This window comes from Lagopus leucura, unplaced genomic scaffold (genome assembly GCF_019238085.1).
Source record: "Lagopus leucura isolate 7727_CA_CO unplaced genomic scaffold, USGS_WTPT01 Super-Scaffold_100009, whole genome shotgun sequence".
NCBI lineage: Eukaryota > Metazoa > Chordata > Aves > Galliformes > Phasianidae > Lagopus > Lagopus leucura.
Window position 1 is genome coordinate 12,139,491 of NW_024962266.1, and position 17,956 is coordinate 12,157,446.

Consider the following 17,956-nt stretch of genomic DNA (forward strand, 5'->3'; position numbering starts at 1 on the left):
ATTGTTCATTGGTATATATCTAGCAGTGTACTAAAAGAAGGAAATGCTGTAACAATTTATTGTGCTTATTTTTTTCACCTGGGATAGAGAGAGGTGATCAAAGGCTGTTTGTTACTATGCTTTTAACATCTTTTAAACCTTCTAATTGAAGAGCTGGAGAACTAACAAATGGTGACTGTGATGCCAAATGAGGGCAAGAAAGAACAGGATGGAAATCTGCTGAAGTTGGAGCTTATTTTGAAATTCAGATTCTATGAAAACATTTTGTTAGCCTTTTAAGATTGATTTGGCTAGCTGTTTTCTATTTACATGCACCAAATTTCTTTTCAAATTTTTGAAGTAGCCTAATTATGAGAAATACAGTAGTGTCGCTGTGTAATATCACTGGCTTTTCTCAGTACCTGCTCTGCTATCTCTGCTAGTGTAGACTTGGTTTCAGAGCTTTGACTTCTCTGCTCAGCCATGACCAAAGCCTGGGCCTAATCTTGAGTGACTTGATTTTGTTCAGTGGCACACTGGTACGACTGGAAAAAGAAGGAGAATCTACATTAGGCTCTCTCAAGTGGAACTTGTAGTGACTGATCTGAAGAGAAGCTGCTGAAATCACAATGCCGTGCTTGCAGCTCCACTTTAAAGTAATGAAGTCCTAGCACGTAAGAACAAAGCTAAGAGGGAGGGCTTTTTCAGTTCATATAATATAAAAGAGAAAATAAATAATTTTTGAATAAAGTCATGAGGTTATTGCTTAGAACTGTGCATGGTTAAAAGCAGATACAAATTAAGAGGCTTTAATAAATACATAGTATACAAAGATAGATAAAGCGTATAATAAATGATATGAATGAATTTAAGTTTAAGCTATAGAAATAAAATTAAATAGAAATAAATATAAACACAAATGGAGTCTGTATGTGGTTTCCAAATGGTGATGTTTTTGCATAAATGAAATTTCTGTAACGAAAAGAGAGAACGTAAGCTGGGAAACCTAAGAAGAATTTTCTAAGCTATATTTCTACATTTTAGTTCACCATATTTTCTAAGCAAATATATGCTTATTTCATTAGCATTACAAGCTTATTCATAGAAGCCACATGATATCTCTTCAGTTTAAAGATATAATAGATTTGTTGGCTTTATTCATATCATAAAAAGAACCCTCAGTAAGTGAAAATATATATATGTAAATGCATGCGTTTACCTAGCAGACTTCTCTTAGAGTATTTCTTAAAGGAAAAAAGCATTTTAAAAAAGATAGGTATATTCATGAATTAAAGCAGTGAATAGTAGTCATGGTGCATATCATCATTCTGAAAGTTTAGTAAAATGGTGACAGTGTGGACCTTGATTGATTCTTCTTATATTCATCATTGAATTTTTTTAGAAATTCTTCCTCCAAAGTGGTGTGTGTGTGTGTATATATATATATATTCATACACATAGGTAAGTTAACCGTAAGTGTTGCCTTTTTGTTTATTTCCTTGGAAACTACAACAGATAGAGCAAAATGGAAACAAAATATAATGTAATATCGGTGGGAAGGTTTGACCTCTGTTGCCATACCACCAACATTTGCCCTGATGTCATGGGCCAATATAATAAAATAAGGGGCGTTATTTTCAGAGCATTCATTGTTTATGTATCTTCACAAACAACTGTGAAAACTGTTATTCCTGCCTTGACTTAAACTGCCTCAATTTTTTCTTTTTGACAGCTGTGGTCAATAGATGTTGACCAAAAGCTGTCAAATTTCTTGAGAAATGATGAAACTTTTTTTTTCTTCAGACGAGAGTTATTTTCTTCTATCTTGGGAAATCCTTCCCATTAAATTGACAGTCTTCAAACAAATTTTTAGCTTTAATTGCTTGAAATTGTATGAATACACAAACTAAAGTGCCCCTCTCTAGGATAACAGAAGTAAAATTAACTAGGATATTCAGAAATGTTGTCTTCTTTGCTGATTGATTGCAGTTCTGTATTTAAGTCAGTTCTATGAGGGCAATGTTGGGCATTTCAGAGGATAATGGAGAAAAGCAGTCTTTGCTCCATATAATGTGCAAAAGAGTGAGAATAATATGGGAAAAGATGGTTGTTAAAGATTCTAACTTGAAATGCTTTAAGCTGAAATTCCCACACTTTAATTTTTCCTTCATATTTGAAGGAATGACAAAACAGTAATTCTTCACATATGAAGAGTGTTGAGATTTATTTATTTGTTTGTTTACTTATTTATTGCTTCCTAATTTTTTTCTAGCTCCATTTTTGATCTGGAAAAGAAATACGTGATAGACATTAAAAAAAAAAAAAAAAAAAAAGCATATCAGCTTATCAAGTCCTATGGCCTTGATATATAGGATATATGTGATCTCTGTAAAAAGTTTTTCTCCAGATCTACATCTTTAGTTTATGGAGTGAATTGAATGGATGAGGAATCTATAGGAATTGTCGTTACTCCCTCATTAAGGCTGCTGCAAATGTATCTCACCAACACCTGCTCACACTGTAGACTGTGGGAGGTAGTGCCACTGTAATGTTGACAAGGAAACTATAGCATCGCCTCTAAGAAAATCTACATGGTAGCTGCAGATGACAGAGACTTTTCTCCTTCCTTCTTTTTGAGAGAGTGCATGTTAGACCTAGTGGGCTCTCAAACAGAACTTGAGTTGACAACAGATTTAACCCATCCTTTTCAGTCTATTGTTGAATGAAATAGTGAGAATTATACATGATTCAAATTTAAAAGCCCAATGTTGCAAATTCTTACTCAAAGTCATTTTGTGTCATCATTCCTGAACATAAAAAGCTTCTTTCCATGTCCTGTAGCAATCCATACTATTTTGGAAAACGTACTTACTGTGGTGTACAAGTGTCACATCACAAAAAATTCCTCCAATGGAAATAGGTGTATGAGGAATTATTTTCTGGAGAACCACTACAGAAGGAAAGTCTGTCACCACAAGACTGCACTGAGGGGGGATACTCGCCACCTCACTTGACTATCAACCACATATAAGAAACCCGTATCAACTTTATGGCATTTAAATTAATTCAGAGGCAAAATGAATCCTCTGCAATTAGAATTAGTACAGCCAGACATTTCTGTTGTAATCTCTTCATAGTTTCATTTATTTCCATGAAATACATGGAGGGATTACATACTGTCTGCATAGCATTTTCATGTTCGTTGTTAAATATTCAGGATGTATCTGCCTTAGGGACAATAGGATGTGGGATTCATCTCATTACCAATGCCAAATATAATCAGAAGGCAACTTGCTGCTTTAATTTTTTGAGTACTTATAGGTATTGTTGTAGTTAAAGTTATCACGTGATCATTTAGAAAAAAAAGGGGACTAGTTGTTTTTCCTCTAGTATATCTACCCATTGGCAATGAGTAGTTAGGATTAAAAGCTCCTTTTAGCCCAAGGCTATAATGAATATTCAGGAAAAAATGAATCTGTACTGCTGTTTGGGGAAGTAAAAAGACAACCTCTGTAACATTAAAATCTCCTGTGCCTTTGGAATAAACAAGCAATATTTGATTAAGAACAGGAAGACAGAAAACACAGTGATGTTCATCTCATACCAAAAGAGACTACATATGACATTAAATTACCAACAGATTCCTGTAGATACAGTGCATGAATCAGTATTATGTCTTAGCTGACAGTAACTTCATAAAGTTTCATTTAGATGGTTAAAAAACAAACAAAAATAAAGGTGCAGCAGGTAAATTAAGGGTGGTAGCAATAGATGTTCAAGTCCATCAAAGTATTTGGTCATTCCGGATTAACACAAGCAGCAAAACTGTGGTACAAATTCTGTATCAATTGCACTGCATAATCATTAATAACAAAACTTAAAAACCTAAATATGTGTAATAGAAGCGTTAAAAAATGGACTAGCTTAAGCAGAATAATGTTTTAGTTGATTGCTGATTTGCAAATGAAAATGCCCAATTGTTTTTACAGCTCATAGCTGCACATATAGCTGATTTTAAGTATCAAGCCATTTAGAAAATGCTTCTTAACTTTGCAGGCTTCACAAATCACTTTTATCATGATAAAAGTTACAGGCATTGTCATAAAGTTGAATTGGAGTAAAAAAAAAAAAAAAAGAAGTATTTATAGTTATTTATATTGCATTTACAGTGACATAAGTATTTTTAGGGGAGATTTTTGTAACACAATTTATGTGCCTCAGGGTCCATTTCCTTACAAGTTATATTCTCATCCTTTGAATGTTTTATAAATCCAGTCTCTGCTAAGAATGATTAAATGGACTTTGTAAATTGGCCTGAATCAGCAAAATATGTAAGTAAATTTAAGTCTGTATATGACCGCTTTAAAACTAGTGATTGGTATCAGGTTATTTACCTTGTTAATTTTGCACCTGAGTTTAAAACTGTTCTGAATATGATAAAAATAAAAATTCCTAGAAAAGTTAAATTTAGAACTGCATTTCAAATTGGGATAATTTTTTAGTCAATGATTGCTCTTAGAAGTAAATTCTGTCTTTTTGATCACTTAAATCTTTCTCAAAAGCTGTCTTCTAGTGTGAACTCTACAAATCCCTCTCTGTCCAAAGATAAACTCTTAAGGACTGGCTAAACTGTCTTAGATAGGGTGGAAAATGGGCTAATGTGAACCGAAGAGGTCTGTTAATGAGTTATTGTTGAATGCAGATTAAAATAACTAAAATTTTAAAGTGCTAATGTGTGTTGGAATAAGATTTTATGTGACAGCACTACAGCCATCATGAAGTCAGCATAATGAGTTATGCAGTGTCAACATTATTGTGGGGTTTTCTGAGGAGAATTATTTACATGAGGAATATACAATTCACATCTTCTAGAGGGTCTCTCATTTCTGCATTGAGCCTCAAGAAATCTTAAAAGAGAAATTAAAGTCAAAGATGCAACTACTTTCATACTGCCAGTGCAGTGTTCATCCATATTTCATCGAAGCTCATGAGTAGGGAGATGACCATTTCTATTGGAATGGCTCTGCTAAGTCTCAAGATTTTACTATTCACATCCAGCACTGTGTACTCTCTTGGAATGCAGCCTCTATGTTATGTTTGCATTTTACTGCTGATGTGGAATGACAAAAACAGCAAGAGAACGTTACCTGTGTGTTCACTAAACTGAAAAGATTCTTGATCTGCACTGGATTGTTTTAAGCTAAACTTCATTTAGCTTTATCCCATTTTCATAACAATGCAGCTTTCTGAATTTTTACAATATCCAAATGGGAGAGAATTTTTCTTTTGTGACAGACCTAATTATCTGTGAGAGTGATAAAGATTTAGCAAATGTAAATAATTGCTGCAATACCAATTAACCTACCCACAGGTTATACTTGTAGTAAATCTTGTAACAGTTCTTTTTCTTGAATCAGGTTGTGCATCATGTTCTGCATGCTTTAGTGCTGCAAATTTTAAGATATTTGTTGAAAAACATTAATAGGCAACAGGGGAGGAAAAAAAAAAAAGTGAAAAACAAAAAACAGCAGCACACACCCTAATAATATTGGAGAATAATTGAGCCAGAATGTGTGCCAGAATCACAGTGTCAGTTTCACTGTGGTGTTTTCATTGCAGAGGATAGCAGAGGATAGATTACTGTCTGCATGGTACCCATAAGTGAATTAAATGCCTGGAAGTCATAAAAAGCAAACAACTGATTTTGATTTTGTGCTCTAAAAGAGCAGATTTTGATCTTTCATTTACATTTTGGATGTCCCGAGTTAGTCTGCCTGGTCAGAAAAGAGTCCAGAAATGCTGAATTGCATTCTGATAGCCTTTCAACCTTGACTCATCCTTATTGTTCTGATCAAGGCACAATCAGCCAATACTCAGAGTTGCATTATTTGACATGATTGTGATTATTTTCATCTCACCTTACGTAAAGTAAGCCATTAAAGTTGAATAGTAATATTTAAAATATATGGATAAGGACACTCTCTTTCTGTCCAAAATATATTGTTCCTAACTCTGGCAAGGGAACATTTTGTGATGTTGTTGTCTTGTGCAAAAAAGGAAATTTTCTTCTTTTCATGGGCTAACCTTTCTGTAATGAATATGCAGTTACTAGATGTGTCTTAAATAAGCTAACTAGTGAGATGATGTTTGGTCCCAACGTGTAATTTCAGAAAATCACAGTACAGCCACTTATAGCAGTGTTTTCTATTGCCTTGATATACCTTTTGTTCATATTACTTTTAATTATGTTCTATATTTATCTGACCTATTTGAACAGGATCCAGAGCTGGTGCGGAACATCTGTCGCTGGGTTAGACAAGCTGTTCAGATTCCTTTCTTTGCCAAGCTGACCCCAAATGTCACTGATATTGTGAATATTGCAATGGCTGCACAGGAAGGTAACTGACTCCACTGCACAAGCTGTGCAGATTTACTAATCTGCTGGATGTGGAGGGGACATGGGAGACTTGCAGAAATAATAACAGATAACAGTATTAAATACGAAAACAATTTTTGTGATGTTTAGATGAATACTGTGATCAAATGTTTCTTAATTTTGTTCACGTTTTATTATAGAATACAGCGATATATAAAGATAATTAGATTAGATTAACATTAAAACATAATTTTGTTTGCTCACTCATATTTCTATTATTGTTTTCATATGTGTTTACCACACCACTGAACTTTCCCTTATTCTTATGTTTAGTAGTAAAAATAGTGTGTCCTGAGAAATGAGATGCAACATTTGAGGGCATATATATTTTTTTCCTTCCTTACAGCTTAAAATACAGCAGGGTAGGAAAATAATTTAAAAGTAGGTTTATTAATCCATCTCTTAGAAACAGTCGTTCTTTATCTGTTGAGTATTTCTCACAGTAAGAACATAGAATAAGGGCTGCCTGGTCAATAAAGAGCTGCTGTTGGCAGCTTGGAGGGGGTGCCCTCAGTGTTGGGGTGTCTTCCAGTGTCAAACAGCCACTGTAGTAGATTACAACTCACACAGCTGAACTGCAGAGATCTGCCTGTCTCCCCCTATTTCCTTGGTGCAGTCTTGTAACCTTAACACCTCTTTCAACTGATGCAGCCTGCTGAAAAGCTAACGTTAAATTAGTCAGCCCTGGACTGGTTTTGAGGACACTTCTGCGCATCCCTGTACAGTTTGTTGCTTTCTGTCTTCAGCTGTTTATTTGAAATTCTAGTTATTTTACAGTTTCACCGTTTTTCTGTTGTATTTTTTTCCTCTCTTGTTCTTATACTCATTATTTAACAAAAAGTGACTGACCTTCCCTTTCACAGGTGGCGCAGATGGTGTTACAGCCACCAACACAGTGTCAGGACTGATGGGACTGAAAGCAGACGGCACACCTTGGCCAGCAGTTGGTGCAGGACTGAGGACCACATATGGTGGCGTGTCAGGTAGGTGTTGCCCTTTTTGATGCATACTGCTTCCTTGGAGGCTTTCAGAACATCAGGAGGTCCTTGTAGTGGGCTAGAATATCATGTCTGCAGTCGCACCGAGTCCTTAAAGCTCACTGCTGGTCAATGTTTCTAATAGTCATGACAGATGGAACAGATTAAGTGTGAAGGCTCTTGTGTTGCCCTTTCCTTAATGGTAAAAACGCTGCATCAGAATACTGTGATAGGGTCACTGGAGAGGGAGCAAAATCTCTTCTCTTGTGACCCTTGCTTTTCCTCAAATTTTTCATTCTGTCACAATTGTCAAGCCCCGCGTTAGACAGAGGCTAATGAAAGGGCATTGTAGGAGGAAATATCAACAATCCAAATGCAGTGTATATTTCATAGCCCGAACTCTGGCTTATCCTCCTGCCTTCCCACTGAATGCACCTCTTCAAAGTAGATTATTTCATCCTCTTCCTACTGTGGGAAAAATGATATATCGTATTAGGCAAATATATGCATTTTCTGTAGTTTATTCCTTGAAATATATATTCAGAACTTGCATAGACCGTATTTCCAAATCTGCTTCACAGTTTAATTTTAAAACCAGCAACAAAACTCTTACACTCCAGTTCAGTGCTTTTGCACACTAATGAATTAATCTATTGACCCTATGCACTCTGTTGCTGTGACAACATGAACTTGGCCCTGCAAAGACAATACTGTGAACTTCTTGACTTCACTGGTATGGAGATTAGTCTCCTTGGTGATAGAGGTAGCAGTAAATAAATGTAACAGAAGTAATAGTGTCCTCATGATTGTCAAACATTATTTTATCAGGCCCGCCTCTCACTGCACCCCAAAAACATAATCAGAAAAAATCAAACAGGCAAAAAAAAGGCTTTATTTTATGCAACTGATGTTATCCTTAGAGAACCATAAGAAATGCAGCAAAAGACACCGTTTAAACAAACTTTAATTCAGACAAGTATGTTCATTGTAAAATTGCTTTATTGCCTTAGATAACTGCATGGAATTTGGAATTTTTTAGAGAACGCTAAAAGGCAAGAGGCAGATAACAATCAGAAAAAAAAATGTTATACCTATTGCATAATGATTATTTCACAGTGACAGTCCAATAAGATGTTATAATTTTAATATTATGCAAAATGGGAGGAAAAGGGGAACAAGGAAAGAATGGCTACAGCCCATTTCAATTTCTCTAGCCTGCCATGTTGACAGGAAAAGAATAAAGGAGGTCACAGTGGGTGCTGTGCATTAAAAATTAATAAAAGAACTATTGCAGTAGTATTTTATATAAGTAAGACCATTCACATTTTCTCATTTAAGTTGCAATTTCTGAATAATACTTCCAACCATAAGTCTGTCTAATAAAATCTATAAGATGGCTGCCGTATGAAATGTGTGTCTCATGTCACGAATTTAAAACATGCATGTAGTGTAAATTATAGTGGTACCTGGATGCGCAGCATTTCTGTGTTTTGTAATTCTGTTATAAATGAGACTCAAGGAAAAGTTCTCCATTTCTTTTATTTATATAATGTGTGGGTGCTTGTATGTAAGTATAGAAATGTATTTTTCTTCCTGAAGTTTTGCACATATCAAAGGAAATAGAAGGTGATTTTTTGGAATGCACTATTACCTATGATGCAAATCTGATGCATATTTAAAAAATATGAAAAACATTGGAAGTGCTGTTTTCAAAGAGTGTACTGTTGCAGACAAATAAATAAAGGTTTCTTGCTGGTTCTTACTGATTGACATCAGTAGGTTCCAATCCCACAACTCATTGTGCGAAAGAAAGCCACATAGCCAATAAATTCAATAGATGCTGCACACACATCGCAGTATTTCCTGCTCAGTGATCAGGGTATAATAGTATACAAATTTTCAAAACTAGGACAGCAATTTTAAATCAGGAGAGCTAGCATGCTTGTGAGAAGGCAAAAAATGGGAAAGCACTGGCCTTGTCAGAGCAAGGGGCGGGCGACCATGGTCCTGAGCTCTGTCCCTGGCCATGGCCTGCAGGCAGATGCTTGACCTTTTGCTGCGCCATTCTCCTGTCAGCTAAATGGCAGTAACACCACCTACGTGCCTACAGTCTCCCCAGAGAGTGCCTTGTGCTCCTCACACAAAAGTCGCTTTCCCATTTTCGTTTGCTTAAACTTGTTGTTCTATTTTGTTCCACTGTATTGTCTGATATAGTGAATGAGCTTTTGTTGTTTGTTTCAAATAATTCCTCTCAAGATATAATTCATTTTTAAGTGAAAGTCAATGTTGTTACAGAAGTGATAAGTTTGGGTTTTTTTCTACATGTTCTTCCAAAGCACGGCTGTTTTATGTTTTCCAGTGAGCAAACCTAGAGCAGATACAGAGCACAGCCAAGTTGTGTCTTGCTTTCTGGATTTTTTCCAATTGCACGGATTCTCTTTCTCTTCTGGCCTAGAGCTGGCCCATACGTGGCAGGGACCTACAGCACAGGAGCTGATGAGGTGAGGTCCTGCACCTACAGGGCTGTCGCACTGCCAGTGCTGTGTGGTATGGCTGCAAGAGATGGCAGCCTTCTCATGAGGGGACCTGTCGGGGTCTGGAAACCCACCGCAGCTTGCAGCTGGTTGCCCCTGGGGTCACCTGGTTGTGAGGAATGGTTCATAATGGACTTTTGGTGCTGGATTGAACTGGATTTTTTTTTTTAAAAAAAAGTTTATCTTGTGTTTCCCCACTCTCTTTATACATGACTTGTAGGAAACTCCCCAACTCCCCAAAAAAGTCAGAGGCTTTTAAAGGCCATCTAGCTCAATTCCCCTGCAATTAACAGGGTTGCTGACAGCTTCATCAGGTTCCTCAGAGCCCCATTCAGCCTGACCTTGAATGTCTGTAGGGACAGGGCACCCACCATCTCTCCCATCTGGTCAACCTGTGCCAGTGCTTCACCAGAGACAATGCAGTGGAAGTGGCAGCAGGTGGCCAATGGAATGCTTGAGGTTACCCTCAGCTCCCAGTGTGAAGGCCAACGTTCTACGCTCAGACACAGGGCAGTAGACTGGCTGCTGCCCACTGGCTGAAGGATTCTGCTAACAGCCTGAAGCAGGCTGCTGGGAGGGATGAGCAGCATGGTGGCCAGTGCTGCCAGGGACCCAGCAGCAGGGCTGTGTAGCGTTTGTGGAAGCTGGGCACTTAGAGGACAGCTGTTCTTCACCATGTCATCAATTAACAATGGCCACACATTTCTTAATACAGTGCGGCTTACCCTCTCCAGGTGAGTGTAACACTCTAGTGAGTTTGATGAAGGTTTCCATAGAAGTGCAAATAATGAAAGTCTGTTAATCTCCTTGCCTAGCAGCAGCCTGACATTTTGACTTGCAGTCTTCCCTACCTTCCGCTGTTTAAAAACGTGCTCATAGATGGTGATGTACTGAACAAAGATTTTCCATGTGCGCCTTCCCCTTGTCCTCTTTGCTCTTCATCAGCTGCATTTGAGGCAGCAATGCAGGAAGGTTGTTGTTCTTCTTCCTAGAACAGATTACCCCTGCAAAGGGATTGGCTTTTTAATTCTTTTTAGATGAGTAAGTGACAGGTTGTTTATTGTGGTTTGTCCAACATTAATAAAAACTAAAAAAACAGATTCTGAATTGTCTTTGGGAAAAGATTCATTTATCTGTTTGTTTTTTTTTGTTTTGTTTTGTGTTTTTTTTTTTTTAAAGTTCTAGCATATTATGTAAGTATTTCAAAGATGCATAGACTTAATGAGATTAGTTAAAAACCCCATTAATTTAAAGTTGTCACAATTAGTGTTTGCTTCCCGGCCAGTGCTCAGGAAGTGACCTTCCTGTTCTGATATAATTCAATCAGCTGAAAATTACTAAACTGTGAGAAGCACGGCTGTTTCCTCCATCCTACCCTGCTGTGTGGTGGGTGGTTTTGACAGGGAGGATTTCAGTATCCCAGGTGAGCGTTTGGCCACTGGACTGTAGAATTAGTCTCTCTCTATCTCCCCCTCTTCCCTGCAAATATTGAATTATTAATACAAAGTGAAACAGCTCTCACAGGATACGCAGTATCTGTAGCAAAGCCTGCTGACCTGTATGACTGTGTGATTTGGGAGACCGAGTTTTAAATCCCTGATGTGAGTCCCACCCGGGTCTCCTGGACACAAGGTTTATCCCTGACTATTGAACATGGTGAAATCTCCTGTGTTTTTCTGTACTTTCTACCTCTCTTCTGGTGCCAGAAAATCTTTGCAGGGAAAAAAAATCGCAGTAAATTTGACGAATTTGTATTTTCTGAAGAAAATTCTTTTCTAATTGGCACCACAGAGCTTCAGCTGAGCCCAAGGGCTACTGTAGCCCTTCTCATTTTTGTGGACCTGTTACATGAGAGGACAGTGCAGTTAAAGGGGCCAGGTGTTCATCCTTCTTTTTATAGGTTTCCAGGAAGTACTCCTTACTGAAAAAGTGAAAATGTCCTGATAAAGCCTCCAAAACATAACTATGGAAATAAGCCCTTGGAATGAAAGAAAAACATGGCAATTAAGATATGGCTCCCTAGACTGTATTACTATCATACCTGCAGAAGTAGAGGCATCATTTGGTTTCCATTAAGGAGCTTTTACAATTGACCCAGCAGTATTTCAGGTTTGAGAATATTTAATACATTAGATTCTTCTATGCATGCAGTAAAGAGTATTCATTTCTTAAAAAGAAGCTAATACTGTTATTTATCCTCACAATGAATAATGATCACCGTCTCTGAAAGAGATTATTTCATCGGTATAAATATATATGATTTTGAAAATGTGTTTTGTAGGTACTAGAGTAGGATGCCAGGTTTCCCAGAGAAATGCTAACATACTGTCAGCAGCTACATGCTTTCCTAACATTTATTTCCTTTAAATTTATTTTAATTTTAGAAAGCTTTTTTTGTGAGCACTCGTACCATACTTCCATATTACAGATATGTTTTATATCACACATCACATTGCAGCACTATAGGATATTTATTCCAAGCAAAATAGAGCTTCTGTGTGAATTTCCATGTTTTTTTGTTCTTCTTTGTCGCGTGTTTGTTTCTTTGTTTTTGTCTGGAAGCCAGATCCTTAGGGGATAAATTTATAAAACCATAGACTGGACTTAGCAAAAAACTTAGGTTAAAAGCATGTCTCTCTGCTGTGCACTCACTACGTATCCTATTAATGCTTTGTTGCAAAAATGTTGCAGGATTTTACAGTAATAGTTCAAACACTTCATGCCTGTGTGCTGTTACAGATTTATCCAATTATTATGTGCTGTAGCATTTTGACATTATTTGCATGGATATATGGTACAGCATATTAATGTGTGCATGTTTGCATGTTTTCCAAAACAAGAGAGATTCAGAAAGTTGTGGTTCTATTCTCATAGCTGACCCCAAGAGAGGTCAGAAAGAATATAGCTGGCTAGCAGATTCTGTAATTAAATGGGGGAAAGTATAATTGTTGAAAATCAGCAGAGGTGGTTAATTTCACTTACCTTTGAAGTATGTTAGTGAAGCTGTCTCTTAAACAAACAAACAAACAAACAAAAAAAAAAAACTCACAAAAATGCTATCAGACAGCATTTGTGACTTTTAAGGGAATATTTTCAGGTGTTATTTCATAAATTAAAATATATACGTTATATGAATAACTGACATTATTAATAGGAGCATATATTATAATCTGAAATGTATGATTCAAATTGAAAGAGGTAAATTTAATAATATAATAGTAATAGCTGCCTTTTAAAAGAAAAGTGAGGAAAAAAAACAATAACCAAGAGTATTCACTGTCATAATCACAGTTCTCTCAGTGACTGCTCTGTTGATTTTGGTCACTACCAGAGAATGAAAAGCTGCCCATCATTGGAAATAAAACAAAATATATATATGCATATGCACTTCTGTTTAGTGTAAATATTTACTGAGAGTTAAATGCTATTTATATTAACATATATTTATAAAACAGTTTAGATGGGAACAAGAAAACAAGTATACATCATAGTACAATTTTAATTTTGGTTTATTATTTCTTTTAAATGTAGCTCAGCCTTTAAAAGCCCTTATTTGCATATATTATGTCAGTATTCATAAAGAGTCCTGTTTTCTGTGGTGTCCTTGCAGCAGTCTGATTTCTCTTAGAGTTCTGCCGTCACTGGTCTGTGTAGAAGAGATCAGAGCCCTAATAATAGATTTTTGACAGGGAGCTCGCCTGCTACCTGCCCTACACAAATCCTCACTGTTCATGTTTGCTTCATGGCAACAAAGCAGACAGAAGGAAAATGCCAAGTGCTGAGTTTGAGGTACAGCCCTGCCATAGCTTGACATTTCAGCAGAATAGCAGTTTATGAGATGCATAATTTTTCATCTGGGACTCAGCTGCCATTTTCATAGAAGCTTGCAGCTCATTGACTGACTGGAAGTAGGGCAAAGGTTTACAGCGTAGATCAAGGTCTACATCCTTCCATGGCTATTTATAAATAAGTATTATTTTCCAGATAGGGTCAGAGAACTAGGCACATTTTCTTTGCATTTAGTATTTTTGAGCTAATTTTTTTCCTACAAAGAAAACACTTTACACTTCTAGCACAGGTGCCATTTGTAGTTGATTAAAAATGATCGTAATTGATTTCATTTGCCAAAAGATTAAATGAGTCCTGAAAAAGAATGAAGCGTAGGTCTTTTCACAAAGCATTTAAACAAAGCCATGTTTTCTTCTCTTACTTCAAAAATCCCTCATTCTGAGCTTGAAATGAGTAAAAAGTCTTTATTCCTGAAATGTAATTGGTTTGTGTTTTATTATTGTTATAAATTGCATTTAAATTTTCACATTCATGCACTTGTACCTGGGAAACAAATGCAGTGTAGTACATGTAAAAGAGTGTTTAATTTAGAATTACACATCTCTGTGAGCTTCAGTAACAGTTCACCATGTCACAGTCTCATATAGAACAATGGTACAGTACATTGGATTAATTAAAGAAGCCTTGCAGAGAACTGAATTCTCAGTATGTCAAGATTTCAATTTTATGTTAAATATTTTCTAAAGGCCAGACCCTTAAATCTCAGGGGCTGTACCAAGCAGTGAGCTGTGAATTTAACCATAGGCTAACTGCTAATGATAAGGAAAAGAGTCCAAGTTGAGGCAGCTGTAATACAGTCATTGGATTAGGCTATCAATCACTCAGTTCCCTGAGGAACAGGCAAAGACGACAAAACAGTGAAAAGGGAAATTAGGAAGGGAGGGCATGACTAGAATGAGATTCTTCACCAAATGTATCTGTTAGTTGGCTGAATCCCTGAGCATCAGACAGAAATGTCCAGCATTACTCTCAGACTAAAAGCCAGTATTTGTTCAAAACTCCTAGAAAACCATCAAATCATCATTAACTGTTGCTGGTACGGTGTTCTAAAATGCAACCGGGCATATTCTTCTGCTTTAATAGCCTGTAATATCATTAAACCACTGCTGTTGAATACACAGGATTTGCCATTTACATTAAAGCTCGTATGTAATATGTCCAGGTGAAACAATTCATTTCCCAAAAGAATGTGTTTTGTGGTGTTTAGGTTTTTGTTTGTTTGTTTGTTTGTTCGTTTTTATGAATAGATAACCATTAGGATTTCAAATCTTACTGATGGTTACCGAAGGCTGATGCAGATGATGATTCAGCTAAATCTGTAAATTTTACTCAGATGTAATATGGTGAGAAAAAAAACAGAAATAGAGAAAAACTATGACCTAGCTTGTCCAAGCATGGATGAAAGAGCTTGTGGTTTTATTTTGCACACAACTAGATGCAACTGGAAAGGATTTGGAGAAGTTCATATAATCATGGAGATTGCCATGGGTAAGCAAAAAATGCTTGTGCAGTTAGCTGTTTAGACACTTTCATTAACAAAGTGTGGAAGGGAATAGATGAATTAAGAGAAAAGTGGAAGCATTTTGAAGCAGGCTGATAGTACAGATGCTTGAATTGAAACTTGTTTGCAGTAATGGGCAGAGATGAATGTAGCACATGCATGTTATGACCTGGTAAGAACTGCTAATATCAAGACTGAACCTGTTAGCATAGTCTTTGTCAGCACTGGTTGATTGTCTTTCTGTGTCTGCCAGGTGTAGGAGAGAATGTTATCTCTTCCTCTTATGATCACCTCATCCAATTTTAAGCAACTGCTCACAGAAATATCTCTCAGGGTATTTTCATGCCATATCTTTAGGAGATCACTGTATTGACAAAAGCATGTATTTCTCTCATAAAAAAATACAATTCATATTGAAAGTTATTCAAGTATAATCATTTAAAAAATCTAATGAATTATTTATTGGAAAAATACTTGCCATTTAAGTACTTTTCAGTTTATTCTAACACAAACATTAAAATATTAACAATAATTTCAAATAGATAATAATTAAAATGATAAAAATAGAGAAAGCCCTCACTGCTGAGTTTGTTTACTAGTAAGTCTCAGCAGCTCTCTCAGTCTGATCTTTCTCACCTCTCTCCATGGATAATCACAGTGAAGTCAACTTCACTGTTTAATTCCCAAATGCAGCTTGAGCAAGGTCGAGAGACTCTAGCAAGGTCTACCTTGAGCAAGGTAGAGAGATAACTCTGAAGTCTTTCATACAAAGGAAACGCATATCTGCTTTCAGAGAATGGACCTAAGCCTGGTAAAAAGTTTTGCTCACTATAAAAGTGTGCATAACTTGCAGGAACTGAGTGCCTTATGATATCTCAGTGGCTACTTAGCAAGTGGGAGGAAGGATGACTCTGGCATGCTCACCAGTCTCTGGCAGTCATGCAAGTCAGTCTAGCCTTCTGCTCTAACTGCTGCAGACAATATAGGAGAATGTTTTATATATAGAAGCAGTAATTCTAAACAATTAAATATATGACTTGTTTAGAGCACGAGAAGGTTATTTTAGCTGGCAGTGTTCAAGTTGCAAAGCTTTGTTGCAGCATTAGCTGTGCAATGGATTCGGATGTGAATACAGGTTATGAGACCTTAGTGAGTTTCAATATAGGACGCAGAAGGAAAGATGTGACAAAGGAAACTGGTTCCAAATTTATGTGAATATATGTTGGTGATAGAAGCTACTTGCTGGATTGTGCAGGGATTATAATTGTCTTTTCTGCCATTTTTCTTTCGACTTCGTATCTGAATCAGTTGCAGGGTTGACTTAGTTGAAAAATAAAGATTTTGCTATATATTTAATGTCAAAATACGAGCTAACAAAAAGGTTGTAAAATGTCGTCTTATTTAATATCTGTTACCATGAAGCTTATGTTGTTCATCCTTCCCTCCTGTGGGACATCAAGAAAGGCCAACTGACTACTGTCTCAAGATATCACTGCTCTGGACAGTACACCCCAACTTGTGTGCTGCATGCTGGCTCCTTTGCCTCACTAGCTCAGTAGCTTTGGTAACCCCAGTGTCTTAAACATAACTGTGAGGGTGTTGGAGTTCCCATTATTCTCCCTACCTATAAAACTCTGGATTGATGAGTTTTAGAATTGAATCAGGAAGTGTTTAGAAGAGAAGATTTCAGTGACATTAAACTGAACATGCCTAAGTTAATCTAGTTGCAGGATATTCTGACAATCATATACAAGGGATTTTGAGGAAGGGGAGTAGATCTGTGGAACAACTAACCCAGGGCTTTGCTTTACATCCACCTGTGCCAAAGCAGTTATTGCTGCTGTCCTGCTTCCACATAGGAGAAACCTTCACAGTGCTGGTTTGCTATGATTTATGATGAACTAACCATAGTGAATATATTTTTACTCATCTAAATCCTACTATAACATTCTGTATTTTTAGTGTCCTACTTGAGTTATGAATAAATCCTAAAGTCAACCTCACATGTAAAATGCAGAACACAAATTATAGCAGGTTTGTTTAACTGAAAGAACGTGGGTTTGTATTTCAGTGGACATTACTTCACCCTTCATGGGTTATTATGAGAAGAAAAAAAAAGTATTTCACAACTACCTTGTTTTTATTTTATTTTTTATTTTTTGTCTTGCAAAAGAATGCAACAATTGTATAGTAGGCAGGTAAAGGATCTGCATTTTATTGTGTATTTTCATGCATGTATGTCATTGCATGATAGGAGATATACAAATATCGTGCTTGCAAACAGTATATAGAAACATCTCCTACAAAATCTTTCAGGAAGTCTGCTGTAGTAATTTGTTTTTCCAATGTATGCACAATTTACAATATCTATGTTGCCAGATAATTGCAAATATCTTCCCTATTAACATGCAATGTATGGCCATCTTTGCAAAGTCCTTTTTAAATCCCAAAGGATGCTCTGAATGAGGGATTTAGCCTCCATTATTTAGTTTGAGAGCTGAGTGAGAACTATTGAGTGTAGCAGACATTGTTTCAGAATGAGATGCCCAAATCCATGGTGCAGATGTGGCAGGTGTGTAGGAAAGGTGTTTTTAATGCCAATGAGGTCTGGGAATAAACCTGTGGTATCACACCTGACTCAGCATAGAGGTAAGGCTGATGCTGTGAAGAACTTCATTTC

The 17,956-nt window shown here is 36.6% G+C and overlaps 1 protein-coding gene across 2 annotated transcripts in view; it reads left to right on the forward strand.

Moving 5' to 3' along the window:
* The window catches only part of DPYD (dihydropyrimidine dehydrogenase), a 316,371-nt gene that overhangs the window by 223,696 nt on the left and 74,719 nt on the right, over positions 1-17,956 (forward strand). For both annotated transcript variants that reach the window (XM_042873805.1, XM_042873806.1), the window contains exons 17-18: positions 6,257-6,377; positions 7,279-7,398. In XM_042873805.1, coding sequence (XP_042729739.1) covers positions 6,257-6,377; positions 7,279-7,398 — 241 coding nt within the window. The remainder of the gene's footprint in view (positions 1-6,256; positions 6,378-7,278; positions 7,399-17,956) is intronic.